Genomic DNA, 20,356 nt, shown 5'->3' on the forward strand with positions numbered 1-20,356 from the left:
AGACCAATTAAATGCTCAGATGCTGACGTTGTGATGCAACAGTCAGAGAAATTTTAACAAATTTCGTCATTTAGAGAAAACCAGAGCTAGAAGGAAAACAACACAATTCTGCAACGTCTGAGTTTCCAGTAAAGTTCCCAATGATAATCGTAACTATATTTAAGCCCAGATTTAAATAAGGAGATCATCTTTCTAAGTTCAAAAGAAAAGTTTTATTGTTCAGGACTGTTTCCTGCTTGCTGTTCAGATGAGGCACTGATTTTTTGGTCAATCAGTGGTGAAGAACACCTACCCACCCCATCTGTAGAACTTTGTTGGTGCCAGCTCAAGCGATTAAAAACCTTTCTAGTCCCATCTATATTCAATGCAGATGGAATACTGTAAAAACAGGTGCACAGATTTGAAAGACTAAAACATACAGTCTACTTCATAGTCGCAAACCTCAACTCCAGCTATAAATCTATATCGTCGAGTATCTGTTTCGATACTTTGCATATAATCAAGAACAGTTTCGCATCAGCAAGAGGGATGATCATTTTTCAAGATGTGACTGGCAGCCTCGTTAACAGGGCTGGTTAACGAGCAGTGTTCTCATGTCCCTTTGCACCCACAGGAGACTTGAGATGGGAGAAAACTGAAGAATACACCACAACTTTGTCCGCTGAGCCCAAACACTTGTATCTCAGATGCAGGTTTATAATGAATGGTTCTTGCAAAGAAGAGGTAAGAAAAGTCAACTACTCAGCTGAAGCAATGCCAGAACTTAAAAAAAAAAAAAAAAATCAAGATTTTTCTGACCAATTGGTTTTGTATCTTATTCTGCCGGACCACAAAGGTTTTGCCCTATTTGCTTTTAATCATATGAAGTTTAACCACTTTGTCAGTATCATTTATCATCTTTTTGATATTTGCCTAGATGTAAAGCCTTTTCAGTAACTTTTCTCTCTCCAAAGTAGTTACTCAAATGCCATTTGGGGGAAAGAAGGAAGCTCGATCCATTCTCCAAAGACACATATGAAGGTAACCTGTAACCCAGGCAAAGAATATGCCTAACACATAAGGTCGGCAGGACATTTTGAGAAGACACATTTTTAAGGACATGAAGTTCTCAGAGTTATAAAGTCCCAGCAGAATACATTAACTAGCTATTAACAAGAAGTCAGCATTACTCTTCCAACTACTCTGGATGAAGTTACACTTTAGAGATCGCTATACACAAAAGACAGTATCTTGGAAAGAAAGCAGGGATTAAGTCTAGACCTCCCTCCACAGCAAAAGCCAAAAGTCGTATCGGTGAACTGTTCTTAAAAAGACCGCCCGTATACAGGCAGAATACAGAAGTAAAACGCAGGACAAAATTGACCTTAGGTATGAGACAATAGCTCATGATTTCCGAGTTAAATATTTAAGTTGTAGGACGTCTAGGAAGGATCCAAGTTTCCCAGACACAGTAACATTAGGTAGAAACATCTGGAAACCCAAGTATTTATAAATTATTTACTCAAGAAATCTTGTATTACAGCCAAGAGGAAATAAGACACTGAAGCTAGAAGTCTGTTCTCAAACACATACCACTGTACGTTATCACAGCCTACCAATGTTAGATAACAAAGCCCCCGCCACAATAAAAATCTGTATCTCATAGTAGCTGTATATGCAAGAAGGCAGTCATAACTAGTCTGTTATGCTCCCAAAAGATCGATTCACAGAAGAATCAAGTAAAACCACCAAAGAGTGCAACTGATGTGTCTACAAAGTAGCACTTTGTTATGCTCGCTCACGCTTCCCAACCACAGGCATCAGGCCCTAAAGCAGCACCTAACTAAACGCAGCTCACCCCCTGCCATCCAGAAAGGGCCCTGCAACAGAACCAGCCCAGAACTGCCACCGTTTTGCCTCAGCATCATCACTCCTTACAATGGTCTTTGTTCAGAAGACGATCTTTTTCAAAAGAAATGTATCTAGGAGCGCTTGTGATCTGGATGTAACTCAGATCTAGAGTGAAGTTACGGAGTGAAGACACTTAAAAGCCCCCCTGAATGGGCCAGAAAACCAGTTAGTGGATCTATGTGCCATACTGTGACTCAAGCCAATTTTTCAGTATACTGTTTATTAGACGCATGTATTGAGATTAAAGGAGTCAGTGCAAATTCCCAGATTAAACACATCTTATGTACTTGTTTTATGGTTATTATTATAACACATCTCCCTCTATCAGCATACAGTAGAGCAGCTACTCTAAAGACCATTTTCACACATGAAAAGGCTTACAAAGTTGTATCTCAATTAAGAGGCCTCTCAACTACCCAATGTTTTATCAATAAATTTAAGTTGAAAAAAAAAAACAAACCCCAAAACCTTAAGTGGAATGTTCTGATCCATTCAGCGGTCTTTAATTCAGTATGCTGCAAGTTTACTGTCAAACTACAATTAGCTACGTAAGAAGCATTTGGTGTGCAATGGAAAAAGCTGAATAGCTTGTGTTCTACCAACCATTTAAAAAGCCGATGCACAAAAAAATAATTAAAAAAAAGAATTCACCATTTTCCTACGTCAGTTCAACATTAAAAGGTTTGTCTTTTTATTTTTTCCAGTTAAAAAACAGTTGGGACTATTATCTCAGTAATAGCTTCCTAAAAAAAGACAGAGAACAGCAACTTCTCACCAGACTGCAGTTTATATTGTTATACTGGTGTGGAATGTTTCTAGGCCTTGACTAAAACTGCTGCTTCTAGCCATCAGCATCGTTTCAAGATGTCTGGTGTCTAATATTGTCTTCACAAGCTTATCACTTGTCTCAGTAAAAACATTTCTCATTTGTGCTCTTCACCCAGAACATGGAAAAGTGATATTACCACCTATTTGTATGGAGTTTCAGATTATTTCACAACGAAGTCAAAATATCCAACTACAAGTTCTGACAGTTCAGTTGTGACACAAAGTAGAAACGACCCTCTGAGTGAAAACAACCTTCGGTTTTGTATATAACAGTTAAACAACACGTAGCTGCTCCTTAATTTCACCTTTCCACAGGTAGGAATTATTTGATGAGCAATACTTAACATATATAGCACTTTTCTTCTTGCACGTGCTATAGAATGCAACAGAACGACCAACACCTCTATGGAGGCAGCTATCAATATATTCTCCCCACTGCAGAGAGAGTGCATGTGCGCAAAAGGTAGGCACAAGTGATTTTCCAAAGATTATACCACAAGTACGCAGTAAAACTTGAATAAGACTTGGTATTTTCCAGCTCCTAGTCTTATGCCATTTCTTTTATACATTGCTGCCTTGATGAAAAGGAAAGTCCATAAAAAGAAAAGTTTCCCAGAAGTCACAGCTATTAGAATAAAATCAGAAAAACAGGAGGAAGGTTTACATCTATTCAGGAAAAAGAGAATCTATCAGGGAAAAAAAACCCCAAAACCTTATGAAATGTCACCCCATCACATTACATTTGTCTCAGTCGTTGAAAACCAGTGTTCCAGGATACAATTTTTATAAACATGTTTTATTTGTCTTGTTTATACCATTAGAACTGTAACTGCTGGCTGTCATTTCCCTTAAAAGGGGAAATCAATTCAAACACATACTGGTGCTTTTCAAAAGATAGCAATTAAAAGGGCAGCAGCAGCGGGCATTTGAGATTTCTTAAAACCTTCAAGGCTGCAGGAAAGACAAAAGGACATGTGACCGAAAGTGTTATGATTATCTATTAGAGATGTCCATCAGTACCGGCATCAGTTATTTAGGTGATAATACAGCAAGGTCAAGTATTAGTGACAGACAATGTGCAAGTCATAAGGAATGATAGAGAATACCAATCCTTACAAAAGTCATTGCTATCAAAGAAACTTAAAAGTGTTTCAAAGAGATATCTAAATACTTCACATCAAATATACAGTGGCCATCCAGATTATATCTCACATTTGTTGCAAAATTTTGTTGGAAGTGCCAAATCAAAGCTTTTTAAAAAAAAAAAAAATTACACAATTACATTAGCAGTTATGCAAGCGATCTTAAATCCTTAGCCACAGTAAACAGGGCCCTGGTGATGAGGAGTGCTGCAGCTAAGGGCGCTTCTTTGTCAAAAACTGGCTATAAGCCTATTTGTCTATTTAGGGAAATACGCATCACTACGCATCTTTAACTGTTCAGTGCTTCAATTTAACACGAAAAAGCTGAAATGCAGTTGCTCTACCAAGCCACACTTCACCTTTTCCATCCTTTCATGGGAACATTAAGTTTTGTCAACTGTCACCACAGTAAATCTTTACGAATTTGCAGATTTTATCCAAATTTGTTACATCACTTTTAAATGTCAGAAGTGAGTCTTTGCTTTTTCCTGCCACTTCAGTTAACCATGGAGATTGGATCACCCTGAAAATTGCCTTTTTTGCTTTACTCTTAGCAAGGGTGAGGAATCTGAATCTCATGTGCAAGGCTCAAGATGATGCTTAGGACAGAACATGCAGAGTAAACGTCGTTTTGTTCCTTTCAATATCCAGGTAATATAAAGCTGGCAACTGTAGTCCTGTCATTATGGGTAATGAAAATAGTCCCTTTACAACAAACTTCCTGTAAGGGAGAACAAATAGATAATAACTCTTCTGGTAACATGTATAGTACACTGGCCAGTGTGTTTTTGGCGTTTAATGTAATCCTGTGAATTTGTTTAATTCACTTGCTGAGCATTCATTTGAGGCATCCCTCTGTTTGGTCTTGGGGGCCCTCCACGACCTAGAAAACACATAAAAAGGCTCTTGAATTATGCATGAAGTCAGGTTATTTTAAAAAAAAATCCCTAAAAGCTCTGATCTAAACTGGGTAAGAATTCCCAGGTGTGTATCTAGACTACATATGGTTCTAAAAGCTCCTTCAAATCAAAACTCAACAGTATGTAACCTGTCTTTACAGTTCTCAGCTTTATTCCAACACTTTTTTTCCCAGAACTACAAACTTGTAATCACTTCAAGTAAAAAGTTTTGCAGTAATGTAAGGCAATAATCGGTTTACTGTATTTTAAATAGAAGTACTGTGGGCTAACCAACCATGTTTTAACTTCCATTCTTTTCTTCCTTCATTAAGAAAGAGACTGCCTGTAGCTCACACTCTCAGTATATGAGAATTATAAGTCACCTGGGGAATCCCTCTCATGTTTGCCTGCACGTCCCTGACAACGAACCTCAAGACTTTTCATTATAGTTGTGCTTCTTAAAATATGCTCTCAGCTTCACCACAGCTTAATATCAAGTTGAACTTCAGGCCCCAGTTCCACACTACAGGGCTTTCAGTCCCAAGACAGTCAAGGACAGAACTCTTCAAAACTCAACTACCACGCGGAACTGTGGTTCCACAGACAGTGCAATGTACAGCCTTGAGCTGTCCTCACTGACAAGGCGCTCTGGTGAGAACTCAAGATTCTCATGGAAATGTCTGTAGCGAGACAGAAGACAGTCTCATCACCAAAAATCTACTAAAAGTAAGAACTGTGGAAATAGTGTTGAAAATAAAATTTAGAAGTTCAACTACAGCCTCATTATGTATGTAGGGTTTTTTGGGGGGGGGGGGGGGGTGGGGGTGGTGTGTTTTTTATTTCCCCCCCCCTCAGAGGAACATGTGGCAAACACTCTTATGAAGCTACAGGACAACACACCTCCATAAGCTAAAAGCAACAATTCTATAGGATCAAGGAACAGATGGAACATGGAGGGAAGTTTTGTATCCTTGGATTGAAAGAGACCTCCACAACAGATGTAGTAGGATGTCTTTTCGTGCAACAAAGTAACATACAATTTTGAAGGCTGACAGCTCAAGGCCAATGTCTGCTTTATAAGCAAGTCTTACTTGCAAACTACTAATGCACCTAGTAAGCAGATCTTAAGTCATGATAAACCTCACAAAAAAAATATCACTTTCCAAAGGCTTTCATTAATAAAAGGTAACTAAATAGTTCTGCTACATTTAAAGTATCAAAAGCAATTGTTTTAACTTCTTTTCAAAGAATTCCTCATTCAACGGCCAACTCAACTTCCACCACAAGTTCAAAGGATCACAGTACAATTCAAGTCAGAAGGGACCCCAAGAGGTGCTCCAAGTCCAACCTCTGTTCAAAAGCAGGGTCAACTATGAGGTCAGAGGAAAGTCAGCTTATTCTTCAACTGTGACCTGCTGAACAAGGAGTGAGGACGCTTTTTAAATCCAGAACTCGGATCAAAAACTTCCATTCAGCCCAAATCAATTACTCACTACTCAGGAATTACCTCTAGGAGCTCCCCGAGGTCCACTTTGTCCAGAGCCACGTTTGAAATTCTGTTGATATCCATCCTGAAGCAAAGAAATGAAAAAAGTTACGACATAAAACCTGGGCATTTTGTTATGTTTCAGGAAGCTATTAATTGCCAATAAAATAAGGAGTTTTTAAAACAATATGCACTGACAAAACACCTGTGACTTCAACATGTAGTATTTTATTAGTTAAATTAATCTTAGAAAAATAAATTCTTACTCCTACTAGTACCTAGCAGGTATAATAAAATGTACAATGACAAATTCTCTCTCCAGTTACAGGATATGTTGTTCAACATCAATAAGAAATGTACATAGATGTATTTAGTGTTCAAATTTTTCAAACTACGCAGAGGTCCAACAGATGAATTTGCTGAAGGACCAGTCAATAAATGAAGCGACATTCTAACAGCAGGATCAAAATCTGTCATCTCATTTGCTTATAAATACTTGTTTGGGGATATGCAGAGTTCGACATTTTCCAGTCAGTCTAAGCTTTGAGCAAACTGAGCATACTTCCTTCAGAACAACAAAATTCTACGCAAATTTCAGAGTAACAGCAGCATTGCAGAAGACAGGCAACCCCAAACAAGTCTGAAAAGTTAATTTCAATGGATTTAAGTTCTTCTTTAAGTTTCATTCTCACAAAGCTGTGAAAACAATTATATTTAAGAAAGAGTTCTTTATAATTCACTCAACCTTGCTCTAGTTACTAGACTAATTCATTTAGAGATCAATCAGCCAAACAGAAACATTTCCTAATTACAACCAGCCATTTAACATCCTGCTATTTCTAAATATCTGTTTAGTACCTGAAATTTTTGTCTTCATTAGCAATAAAAAAAGTCCTCGGAAAAGTTTTCACTAACAGATTTGAGTGCTTTTGTTGACAGGTACTCTTTTCTTCTACTTCTAGACTGTCACAACATAATGGTAGCTTACCCGCTGGTAGTTTGAATAATCCCGAGGAGCATTAAATTGGGGCTGCGTGTAACCACTGTTTGGAGTGTTGGAAAAGGACGGACGGTAGCCATCATATCCTCCTAAGGAACAGGGTACAAGTCTTTCACTTGGCAATGATAACCTATTACTTTACGCTACCACATAAAGAAAACAGTAACAGCATTTTACCTAAACCTGAGGAAAAAAACCCTTTAGTAAGTACTGTTTACCTGCTAGTCAAGCAAATGTTTGCAACATCAGTGCTATTACTATTACAAGAAACAAGAATGAAGACCTAGTAAGAACTGGGAGGAGACAGCAATAATACATTTCTCTAGTAATTTGAGGTTTGATTTACTGGTTCGATTCAATCCAGAGCTAAACATAATACTAGGATCTAAATGTAACAGCTGTGACCTGCAAGGCCACAACAGCCAACTCGAGCAAGAAGCTGCTCCTGAGCCAAGACTCTTCTGAGTGCTGGCTGGGAACCATGTCCAAGGATGGCTCCAGTCCCAAGCATCTAACACCTGGAATCCAGATCAATTTTAAGCAGACAAGTAGCGACCACTGCCTTCCCTACTACAATCAGTTGTATTTTTATTACACAGGTTTCTCCTCCACTCTCCAGCCACATGAGAGGAAGAGAACACGGCAAAAGCAGACAGTACTGTATCCATTAGCCGAATCCCAGAACACCTGACAAGGAAACCATCTCTCTCTCTAGCATACACATCTTCGTCACATTGACAGCCACATATAATAATCTCCAGGAATCATAAAAGTTCTCTTATTTATCCAGAACTACAGTATCATTCCTCCGCTCCTGTTAATTCCCTCCAAGTAATGACTTTTGGACTTTGTTGTTGTTGTATTTCTACACTATCCAGCCTATTCTCAGTATGATGAAACATGGAACTCTAAAATATACTGCTTCTACCATAACTGGAAATAAAAAACATTTCTGAAGTATCAATTGGCATCTGAATTCCTCACTTGATGGTTGTGAAATTCTGTTGGATATTTCCGTGTTTGCTTATACTTGCAGGAGATGCGTAACCAAACTAACACTAAGCCTTCAGCACAGAACAAAAAAAAAAAAAAAAAAGCTTGTTTACATCCTAGTAGGAAGCCTAACCAAACACCTAAAATTTAGCTAAAGCAAATGGAATTTTTACTAAAAGTTTAAGTATCTTACAGAGATACTACTACAGTATAAAAACAACGGTAGGTCAGTTTAACACTTGGTATTTTGACACGGTGTTTCCAGAAAGAAGTAAAAGTCAAATGAGAGAGTTTAATAAAGCTGTTTACCTCTAAATCCATTTGCCGGTCCCCTGTAACCGTTCATCAAGCCACGAGCCCCACGTGATCCACCACGAGACACTCCTCGACTGTTATAATAAGGCTGACTGTTACGTGGAAATCCAGTATTCTGTTGGGGAGGTTGCTGGTGGTTACCTGCCACTTGATGAGTCTGGTCCGGGGAACCATGGTAAGTACCCACCACTATATTGGAATTGGGAGGAAAAAACGAAGTATAAAAGTCTGTGTTTCTTTATTTATGTTCCCACATATACTCTCTTCAAACTCAACATCCAAAGCTCTGAAATATCACTGAATGCATCAATAAATGCTCACCCATTCACAGAAAAATAATCTGCAGAATTAAGTATCAAGTTTACTAGTCAGATATCCCACAATATTAAAACAACCCAGAAACGGCAGAGAGTTGATTTAAGTCAGTGTCAAGAAGTCTCTAGCATAAGCTTAGCAACAAGTATTCCTAATGCAGGTACAGTTTTCCTGTGCTATTTCAAATCTCTCAAAAATCAGCAACACACACTCTAGCAAAAAAAAAAAAAAAACAGTATGAGTAAGTTAACCCACTTCTGTAAGTTCTTCCCCTCTGAACTGGCAGAGAGCCACTAAGAAATATTTGCCTTCACTAAGTAAATTCTCTCTGTTAGGTGTAGCCGTGCTGACTAAGGTGAGATTGACGGGAACATTTTAACAGAGCTGACATTTTGACTGTACAGGCTGGGGGATTCTTTCTACAGGACATGTAAATCAAAAGGCAAGAGCGGGATAGATAGCTCGAGACTATCTGCGTCTTTGAAGTAAGACTACATCTTTGAAGTAAGGTATGCCACAGTTTCTTCACTTCACAGGAATCATCAGGAATGAAGTGGATTATGAAAGCAACCCAAGGGTTATAGGCTCAGTAAATGTAATAAAAGATGGAATTCTGTATGTAAAGGCAAAACAGCTGTAAAATTTAGCCTTACACCAAATGCTGAAGCAAGATCTCAAAGAAAATTTGTAAGTGGTAAGTCCCTCTCATATGCAGGAAATCACCCAACAGGGAGCACAACTTTATGTCTACTTCACTCAGCCACAGAGCGCTATGGAACTTTTGCACAGATCCTCCCTTCTCCCCAGCTTCCCATCCATTTTCATGGAACACATGAAGCACTCATCCTTTTGAGTGTTTAATGTGTGCAGGTTTTGTTCTGAGGCCACTGCATTTTCTGTGTATCAACAGTTCCATTTACTGTTACAGTAAGTTAAGCATTTAATACTGCACGGCCCACCTTCAACACCAGCATTCCCCAGACTGTCTTTCTGCGTTGCGCTGTATAGGGCTCAAAAAATGTTTAGGTAAACAATGAAAACTTGGTTCTCCCTCTTCTCGTCCACCCACCCCAGTATCCCAACTTGCAAGGAAGACAAATTTCAAGATCATAAGCAGTTATAGAGAAAAAGGATCAGGCTCTTTTTCCTTACTCCACTTCCAGTAGTTGTTAGCACTTTACCCTTGTCATCTCTGTCCTGTGTCCTTCACTCAAAATCCCTCTCTGCATCTGCAAATTTTACCTCACTGGAAAGTGAGGAGAGTGCTGGGAGAAGAATAGCTTTGTACATAGACTTTATTTTACCATTTGTTTTTTTTGAAGTTGCTAACTTGGAAAGCATTTTGCCTGCTGTATTCAAACCATGTCTAACTGATTTTAGCAAAAGGTTCTAGATCTTTGTGAACCTTACATCATCTGTGAGAGGCAGTCCATATTTGTTCTCAATTCTAGCTTACTATTTCCTTTTTAAAATGTCATCTCAAAGAGTACAACCTTTTTTTTTTAAGCAAATTTAAGGATCATCCAACCTTAACATCAGCAGAGCCAGTACCCCACTATACTGCTTTCATCTTTAGAATAATCCTTAATCCTGTTCATGATTTTTTTAAAACCATATAAAACTGGATCAAGTGGCAAAATTCTTTTAGCAGTTGGAGAGATACATACTGAATTTCATCCCCCGCTGGATATTCAAATTGAGACAGAGTAACAAAACCCGGTATTGTTCAGGGGAAAGCTTCGCGAGACTAGGAACATTTGAGAATGTGTGACATGCTTTCCTACATCATCTAGGACTTCACAGCCTGATCATCTGCTCTACTGAGGCTACTGCCATTTTAGTTTTTGCTAAAGTAAGCTTACCTGTCTGGAGCTGTTCTTGCTGAAGATCCGATTGTTCTACTTGGTGAGGCTGATTGGAGAAACTCTGGTTGTAACTGGCCTGGTACTGATTTTGCTGCTTAAGGGTTTCTGGCTCATTAACAGGAGGAACAGGTGCATTCATGTTGAATACCTATAGTGTTAGAAAAACAGCTCTCTGGTCCAATTCGGTTTTTTACAATTCTTCATCGCATCATGTAAAGAAGTATGCAAGTCTGAGAAATGTGAATAACCAAAGACTGTTTTATGTAACTGCATGACTAGTAGTTACTAGTGACTACATGACTAGTATACAAACATGATTCCAGTGTTTGTATAACAACAAAAGGAATGACTACCAAAATAAAGGGATTCGATACTCATTTACTACTTACTGTTTGCATGGATTGGAATGGAGCTGCATTAACATTGATTCCGCTGCTATGCAAAGGCTTGCTAGATCCAGCCTGGAACACCTGCGGCTGGGATGCAGTGGGAAGCGATGATGATGATGATGGGGTCTGGTCTGCATTCAGTGACATTGAAGCCTAATAATTAAAACAAACAACATTTTAGCAGCTTTTGAGTAATATCAAAAATTTAACTTAAAAACTTCACTTAAAAAAAAGTGACAACGCCTCAGGTTCACCTCAACAAATGAGTATTTTCTATTTCAGCTAAACAACCTCATTCACAACAGCATAATGGGAGAGGAAACACCTAGCAGTCTTCTTCCTTGTTAACTTGAAACACAACTAGAAAAAACTACAGGGGGAAATGAACAAGTTTCCAGGCTAACTGCTAGCCAATGTAAAAAAAAAAATAATCGCATTTCCTAAGCCAACACCACTGATGCTCATATGCTGATGTTGGCATGTTACTTCTCACTAAACAGACAATCTTGTAAATTAAAAGTCTTACTATGAAGTAGTATGAAGGACTACCTATGAAGGACTTACTGGTCACAGACAGACTCAAAATCTTGAAATTAAATGGAACTGAAGCGGCCCTATCAATAGGTAACTAAAAAGTTACAAAACTTCATTTACAAAGAAACAGGCTAACATTTGATCACACCTGCAAGCAGAGTCCTTCCCAGCCCTGTGAAATGTGACTTGCCTGAATCTGGTCAATTGATTCTTTCTGTGGCCGTTGCTCTGTTGTGTGAGAAGGCTGATACATGGGTTGGGAGGCTGTATATCCCTCACTTGTAGAAGAAACCAAGGGAACCTGACAAAATAAACCCCAAAGCCCGCAAAAGTCAGCTGATGCTCACGCACAGTTTTATAAAAAGTATCAGAGAACTCTGGAATGAATGGTACTCTCTAGTAAAAGTACGTATTCCAGCAAATCTTTGCAACCATTAAAAATAAAGTAGTTTTTAACAAGTAGAGGTTTAACCACCTCATCTTGACGTATATTCTAACATGCCACCACCACCACCCCCTGCCAGATTGTATTCTGTGGATATTTCTGAATCAGCTGGACATGTGTTTGCTTTTACTGAAGAACACCCTTCTCTCATTTCCTGAGGCAACCGCAACTACCATAACAATAAAGCTGGGGAATGACAGACAGACGAGGGGAGGGAGAGAGAAGAGATATACAGAAGTTTAAATGAGAGAACTCCATGCTCATAAAGAAATAGAGAAGTGCTGGTTTCCAATGGACTGAATTTGCTCATTTTACAGCCTCTGCTCCCCTACATGGAGGCCAGTGAAAACTCTAGCCAGCAAAACAGAGGACTTTGCATTTAAGGCTTCTAGGGACTTTAAGAGGCAACTGGTAATGACACTGATGGGTGTGTTCACATCACCTTGTTGAACATTCAAAAAGAAAGAGGTAAGTTTAGCTACTGCTTGCAAGATCCCAAAAAGAATCATTGGCAGCACTGCTTGAGGTAAGGAAAATAAGAAAAAAATCCACTGGAGTAAGTCACAGACATCATTTTAACAGTAAAATAAAAGCTAGCGCAGAGAACACTCTGCCAAAAAAATTATTCTACACCTAACAAACAACAAACTGCTGAGAGTACTAGCACTTCAGCAGGTACATACAGAGGAAACTCAAGGGAAAAACCACATTCCTGTTTCTATACAAATGAGTGACTTAAACTTGCAGATCTAACCTGGACAAGATAAAGCAAGCAATTTATACTACCATTACTCTGAGATATATAATCTATCCTGATTTTTCTTTTGGTTTTTAAGTACCTACAGTGATCAGATTCATTACTTGAGACCAGCAGAGTCCTTCAGAGATGCCACACAGGCTTAATACAAAATCACGAAGTTCTTTAATCACTAGACAATTCAGCAAGAAACTGACACACCTTAATGAAAAGGTAAATACATCATTTAAATATTGCAGAAGCAAGTTTAAGAGACCCTACTTCAACAGGAATTTGGGGAAAGCTCAGCTGAAAACTGCACTCAAACTCACTCTGACTGCTCTACAACTCCAGTACTAAAATACTATCCAAGCAAGCAACTGGGACTAATCCTTAACAGAACAAGTAAAAAAATGGAACACAAACTATATAGTTACATCATTAAATCTATTTGTGGTCTGACGCCCACTTGAACAGATACAGACTGCCCTTTAACCAAGTTATTTTGGTTTTGGCATTTCTGTCACAAATAAAGGACAACTTGCTTCTATCGAAATTAAAAATATTACTACACGTGGCTTAACATGAAAGAGAACACTACTAGGCAAAGATTGACATGTCAAATTATCAGTCTGTCTTGAACAGAATGCACAGAGAAACCTCAAGTTAAACTGCTATATTAGAGTAGGACTACACAGAGCAGCATTCCAAAGTCCTTCCTCTCAATCATGAAAAAAACACTTAAAAAAATTCACCACTGTCACACGGAATACAGATTTTAAGTGATGGCAGCCTAACACACAGGTATGTGGAAGTCAATTTGTGAAACGAAAATCACATCCACACACCAAATTTGAAGACCGAGGTGAGCTCCACAGACCGAAGAACTGGTAACTGCCGAGAAGTCCACACTGGGCCATTAGAACAAGCAGTGCAAACTGCAACTGCTTCCGTGCTTGTGCCCTTCAGTTTAAGATGCCTCTAATTAGAAATGCAGTTTCCTCAATAAACTCGTACTTCAACCTTGAACCCGACAGTCTTCCGAACAGGATAATGCCTGGTAAGACTCCATTACAGAAAATATGCAATGTCTGCATAGCATAAAAACTGTATATAGTAATGCTTATAAGCGACAATGCTGAAGAGATAATGGAGATAACCAATTTCCCAAAATCAGAACTTCAGCTTTTTTTTTTTTTTGAGTTTTTCATATAGTTAGGAATTAAATCCTATTATAACATCAATCAAGCCTAAAATCAATTTAAAATCCAAAATACAATTTACTAAACATTTTACCTGTGTAGCTTCTGGTTGCACAGGAACTTGATTAGGCTGGGCAAGTCTCGACTCAGCATGAACTGAAGTAAAATAATTTCACTTATTACATAGTACAATCAAACCTTTTACAGAATAGCATTACCATCTTATCTAATTCAGTTATCTGAGAGCTCACCATTGTAAAGATGATTATCCCTTTAGCATGGCAAAGCTATACTCAAAATACCAATTACCATTTCCATGCAAGTACATTTTTTACAGTTGTCCAAAATAATCCAGCAGTTTCCAAAAGACTAAGCAAAACTATATTTTGCCCATCTAAAACAAAAAGTTTAAAATGTTCCACATTTCCAAGCAAAACCTAGAAGCAAGTGTGAATCGGAAGTCTACGAATAGTATGCTTCAAAAGTACAATCACATTTCTGAGAAAAACACACTTTAACAGTACTGTATTATTACTTGTGATGGCCCTTTTACTATGTAGCAGTAACTGAAGCATTTCTAATAGATGACTTGCAGGCTTCCCCAATATTTATGTTTAGGATTTACCATTACAAACCTGGAGGGCAAACCATTTGTGGCATGTCCAAATTCTGTGCTGGGTTCATGGGCTGTGCAGATACAATGGCAGGATCAAGCGTTTGGTTCTCAAACTCCAGCATAGAGTCCTGGGAAAAAAATAAAAATAATAAAATCAAACCCAATTTACTGTATTTTAAAAATATTAACATTCAGAATACAGAAATGACCAGGTCACAATAAAGGAAGCTTAGTCCACAGTTACACAATTGCTGGTTTTACCATACATTTAAATCAATTAAAATATTAAAAATTCCAAAATGTATTTATCACAACAAAAATTCAGTCCATGTACACAAGTTAGAGCTTACCTGACAAAAAGATAACTGGAGGGAGATTTTAATAGCCAGACAGAATAGGTGGCAAACTATTCTTTATTCTAAATTAGCACTTTGTAGGACGAAACAAAAAAAGGAACACAAGAAGCGTATGCCTCATTTGTTACCAAGGTGTTTACTCTGTGGAGGACGAGAGGCTTTTTCTGATGTATTCTGTTATCTCCCAATGCTCTTCTAGTTGTTTTAACTTTAGAGGTTAAAAGACAAGTACAAACAAGGACTGAAAAGCTAAATAACATTCTAATTGTACTTTGACAGCAATACAGATTTGCAGGTTTTGGATGATCTTGCCATACAGCACTATACGGTTTGCAAGACCATTCTACCTTTCAAATAAAACTACAGCAGACTCTTTAAATCACGACTAACAGCCAGAAAGTGCTATTTTGTTTCTTTGGTTCTAGCTTCACAGTAGGGTGGGTTCATCGTACCTGCATGAAGTTATACGGGCCTTGCATCTGCGCCATAAGGTCCTGTACTCGCTGTCTTCTAACAAGAGGATCTGCTTGAGCCACAGTAGTGAGCGTGTGAGGTTCAGGAACTGGAGGAGATGTAGCTTGTGTCTGTTGCTGCAGCGAATTTACAACCTAACAAGAAACAAGCAACAAACTGAAATTTCAGCTTAAGGTAACACTGCACAGAAGTGACTCAGTAGTTCTTGAAATTTATGGCTATTGCCTAATTTATTATGGAAGTAATTACTATAGTGTTCTTGAAGAAAAATACTACATCCTCCTACAGTCATGCCAATACTGGTGGCCAGCTACTGATCTGAGCGCTTCACAGGATTAGAAAGTTCAGACTGTGCTCTATTTTCTTTCCATCTACTCTATTCCCCATTAAGAACAGCGCTAACAAAAAATCTGTTCAATATTACGGGGATTTTTTTAGAGCAGGATTTGAGACAACAATTTATAAACATCTGGAAATTTAAAGAAAGTCAGGGAAGAGCAAGTTTCAGAAATACGCATAGATGGAGAACGATCATTTTCTCGTACCTTTTTGGTAAATATAAGTAGAGTCAGAATTCTAGGGTCTTTCTTAAGACTCAATTTTCATAGCCACATCTAGACCCAAGTTCTCAAGTGTTACCCTAGCTAGCTGATTTATGGTCTCAAAGAACAGCAGGCAGCATTGCGGGACACGAGAAGCCCAGAAGCAGAAGCACAACTCATAGTGGGCAAGAAAGCTCAGATTTACTAGACATATTCCAATATGGCGCACATAAACAAAGGTGTAACAAACAGCAACATGCTTTCAAATACCACCTTATCAAAGACAGCAGAGCAACCAGAAAAGCTGAACATGAGCATCTAAGAACATCCATCATCAAATAGCTTGAAAACAGACAGTTACAAGGATGGTTGAGCTGCACAAAGTAGCACTTTCATGTTCCTAACCAGTTTTGCTCTTTAGGCAGCTCCCATAATACAGAAGTGCCATCTTCAATTTGCATTCATGTCAATAACTGTCCTTTAAAAAGAAGATCATTGTCAGTAACTTGTCTATCGCTTCTCTCTTCCCATGAGCTTTTAATTACTAATCATCTTCCAGATAAACTGGTAAGCCTTAAACTTACAGTTGCACAGGATATAAATTAGCATACCCGCACCTGAAAGTTCAATATTTATGTAAAATATCTGGTTTCTTATTAGAACTGCAGAAGACGGATTTTTGTACAGCAGTCATGAGAAGTGACAAAACAGTCCTATTTTAGACCAGTTCTGTAATCACAGGTTTGAACTTTAAACTTGAACTCTGGCTATCCACCCTCAAAGCCTGTAAATTTTTTTTAAATTTCTCAAAGAAAGCCACAGCATCTTCCAGTATGCCTACTCCTTGCTCAGGTTTACAAACATTGTTTGCACGTGATATTCTGCACATGCAATTGCCTCACAAACTCCAGTGACTCTTTCCTTGACCAAATCCCTAGCCATCTGTAATAGAAAACTTAAAAAAAAAGTAAATTAAAAAATCTCTGAACTAAAAAAAAAAAAAACAAACCAACCACAACATGCATTCCTCTTCAAGATTCCCTTCAGATCCAAATCTCCACTATTAGCCATCCAAAGAGAAGCAATTTGACAATTCCCATGGAAGTATACCCTGAGGCTGTCCACACTGGAAAACAAGCACAACTGCTCTACTGTATTACACAGTCCCCAAACTTCAAATTACGGACTGTTTCCAAATTAAGAATTAAGCCCTGTGAGTGGAAAAAAATTTTTCTGAAAATGTTATTTACAGCACATATATAGACCTCTTGCACATTACAAAGTTTCAAAATTGAAGTAAAGAAAAAAAGCAAGCCAGATGACTAGGCAAAACTTGAGAGGTAAAACCAGCAGCTACTCATCTCCTACATAATTATTACCAAAAATGTTCTCAATTATTTGAGTACTATCACTCAACTTACTAAGTTCGAGTCATTCATAACAATTCAGTATCTTCAAGAAAAAACAAGTTGATGGAACAACCAAGAACACAGAACAGGGCCAACATTTTATCAAATGTTTTCCTTTTTCACAAATAGTACAGTACTAACTTCAGATGGTGCTTAATATTTTACATTGTCTTTTTCAAGCCTCTTTTTAATGTCAAAAGGAACTGTTTAGGGCCTATTCCTTTAGTCTTATTGTCACTACCAGGTACTTTGACCTATCATAATCATAGTAGGATGAAACTACTAAAAAAATTTCAAGTTTTGTGTATTAAATTGCCAATGGACAGGATGTCGTTCTAAAGTTAAGAGTTTTCTAACAGTCTGCTGCATGAAAAAGGTACAGAGACTACTCAAATATAAGGATCATTATTCAAAAAGCAAATTATTACCCCACCATACATCTCCATTCATCTCAGGGGCACAGCAGCAAGGTGAAACTTTTCTTTTAGGAGAGCTGAACCTCTCTGCACAATAGTATTTGACTCATCAAACTGCATGCTCACCTTCTGACACCCTGCCCTGTGACATTCTCAGTAGGCAGAGCTGCCCACACACAATCAGAGGAGAATGACAGGGTATAGAAGGCCAGGGGGGAAAGAAGGACGAAAGGAGGAGAGGTAAAAACAGAAGTTTAATGAGACCACAAACCAACCAGAACGAACTTGTATTCTGGCAGTCATAGAACAGCGTTTCCAGTTCCACACAAAACACACACACATCCATCCAACCAGAGTTTCATAAGCTAAGACACCGAGAACTTTGTAGACAAGCAGATTCAGATTCACGTACTTATTACAAAGGAAGCAGTTAAAAAAAATATATATAATCAATCAAACAAAAAACAACAACAAAAAAACCCAAAACATCAACAACAAAAAAATCCCACAAACAAAACTCCCACTATTACCAATAAAGGACACCTTCACCGAAATTAAAACATCATAGAATCCAAATGCAAATACACTTTGAAAATTCACAAGCAAATTCTTTAGTTTAAAACTTATCGAAGGCCCACACAGAAATGTCATTGTGAGACATCGTCACTTCTCAAACTATAAACATACCATACCACAGAAATCTTGAATGTATCACATCTACTCGAGGGTTACTGAAAAAGAGACGAGTTTGTGATAGCCTTCCTCTTCATAAACAATTATGGAAATCTTCTGTGTAAACGTCCTCTTTCAGAATACTATCAGCTTCCAAAATTAACAGCTAACATTCACAGCTCTTACTATACTAATGTCGCAACTACCTTGAGCTGAAGACCACAAAGGCTCCATACAATGTGTATCATCTTCCCTAAGGACAATCCAGTTGCATTTCCACGAAAAATGGTATTTTAGTGCCAGTAAGAACAGCAAGAATCATTTCAAAGACAGTCATTCTCAATTTCCCCTTTTTGTGTTAAATCTAAGAAAATTACGTTCTTAATTATGAAGAAGCAGTCTTCAACTCTACATGTTTCTAAATGGCTCATTTGCACATAGTCCAAGAAACTGGGACAGAAAGGACAACTGAAGTATGTATTCTTTGTATCGTACTGTTCTATGAAAACAAAGCTGATGTAATCTAGATTTAACTGACCAGTAAAGATGTGTGGAAAATTAGAGGAGTTTCTGAAATCAGTCTTATACAAAACTACAACCTCAATTCTTTTACCATACTAATACAGTTACCGCATATTATTATTATTCCCATGAGGAAGCATCTGAGTTTTCAACTGTGCAACACACAGCCTTACAGTTTAAGAGCAGAGGGAAGCACAACAGGCTTCAATCATGAGGACATTTCCTATACTCTCATGTCTTCATCCATACTACTTATATTAAGAACTACAGAGAATTGAACCTCTAAGCTACTCTGGACACTTGGTAGAAACACAGATGTGATTTGGGTATAATTCAAGATAAGACTGAAGCCAATCAAGCATTAACTTTAAAATATTGTGTCCTGTAAGAATACCCCAATCAAGCATGACTTTACTGTGTGTTTTTGGAAGGTTTCTTTGGCTTTTTAAGAGATTTCTTAAATCACATTCAATAGCAGTGATATTTTTAGGGTTTTTTAAGTAAGGGAATTGAATACTATGACAAGATACTACCAAAATCATTCAATACACGGCAAAGTTGTCTAGTTAGTTCTAGAAGCCTCACACCCATTCTACCTATTATTAAATCTCTTAGTGGTCTTCAACACTAAGATAGGAATTTCAGCCAGACTGCATGTAATATCGGGCAGATTAGATAATCAGATCAAAATGGCTGCTCTTTTTTTCACCACTTGAAGAGATGAAGAACACTTACTCCACTCCTGCACTTAAGAGCCTGAAGACACCAAGGAAGAGAGTCTAAAAAAATTGACCATCTGTAATTTGCTGCTGCAGAAGGCTAGAGTGAATCAAAACTTAAGTCTCCAGCACCTGAAAGATGCCGCTCATACCTGTTTCTAACAGATGGATACAACCCAAGTTCCAACATACCAAACATTTGAATGACTCCATGTGACTTGTCCTTTTGAAGAATAAAAATTCTAGTATAATAAAACGATGGACTTCTACGTGTAGTTAAGCCTAGAGTCTAAATTACTGAACTGGGAATGGATCCCAATAGCGATGTACCACAAACATCACAAGTGAACACTCACTCAACTGCAAAGTAGTAACAAGTTAAATACTTGAAGAACTATAGTTCTTGAAAGCAGAGATGTACATACAAGCGTATTTTAACATCAAATTATGTGCATATGCAATCTGGAGTAGATACTAGTTGAGATACTAATTTTCAGCTCCCTCTCCATGGAACTGCCTAACGAAATGCACAACTATGCCATGCTGTCAGCAGCTGTGTAGATAAACTTAAGTTCTACATTTGCAGCAAAG

The 20,356-nt window shown here is 38.0% G+C and overlaps 1 protein-coding gene across 3 annotated transcripts in view; it reads right to left on the bottom strand.

Annotated features, from left to right (window-relative positions):
• Positions 1-1,462: 1,462 nt before the first annotated feature.
• The window catches only part of CAPRIN1 (cell cycle associated protein 1), a 38,166-nt gene continuing 19,272 nt past the window's right edge, over positions 1,463-20,356 (bottom strand). For all 3 annotated transcript variants that reach the window (XM_050896808.1, XM_050896809.1, XM_050896807.1), the window contains 10 exons: positions 15,464-15,619; positions 14,675-14,783; positions 14,134-14,195; positions 11,847-11,957; positions 11,123-11,275; positions 10,731-10,881; positions 8,548-8,742; positions 7,234-7,334; positions 6,267-6,330; positions 1,463-4,743 (listed from right to left, as the gene is read on the bottom strand). In XM_050896808.1, coding sequence (XP_050752765.1) covers positions 4,679-4,743; positions 6,267-6,330; positions 7,234-7,334; positions 8,548-8,742; positions 10,731-10,881; positions 11,123-11,275; positions 11,847-11,957; positions 14,134-14,195; positions 14,675-14,783; positions 15,464-15,619 — 1,167 coding nt within the window. In that variant the 3' untranslated portion in view covers positions 1,463-4,678. The remainder of the gene's footprint in view (positions 4,744-6,266; positions 6,331-7,233; positions 7,335-8,547; positions 8,743-10,730; positions 10,882-11,122; positions 11,276-11,846; positions 11,958-14,133; positions 14,196-14,674; positions 14,784-15,463; positions 15,620-20,356) is intronic.

This window comes from Gymnogyps californianus, chromosome 5 (genome assembly GCF_018139145.2).
Source record: "Gymnogyps californianus isolate 813 chromosome 5, ASM1813914v2, whole genome shotgun sequence".
NCBI lineage: Eukaryota > Metazoa > Chordata > Aves > Accipitriformes > Cathartidae > Gymnogyps > Gymnogyps californianus.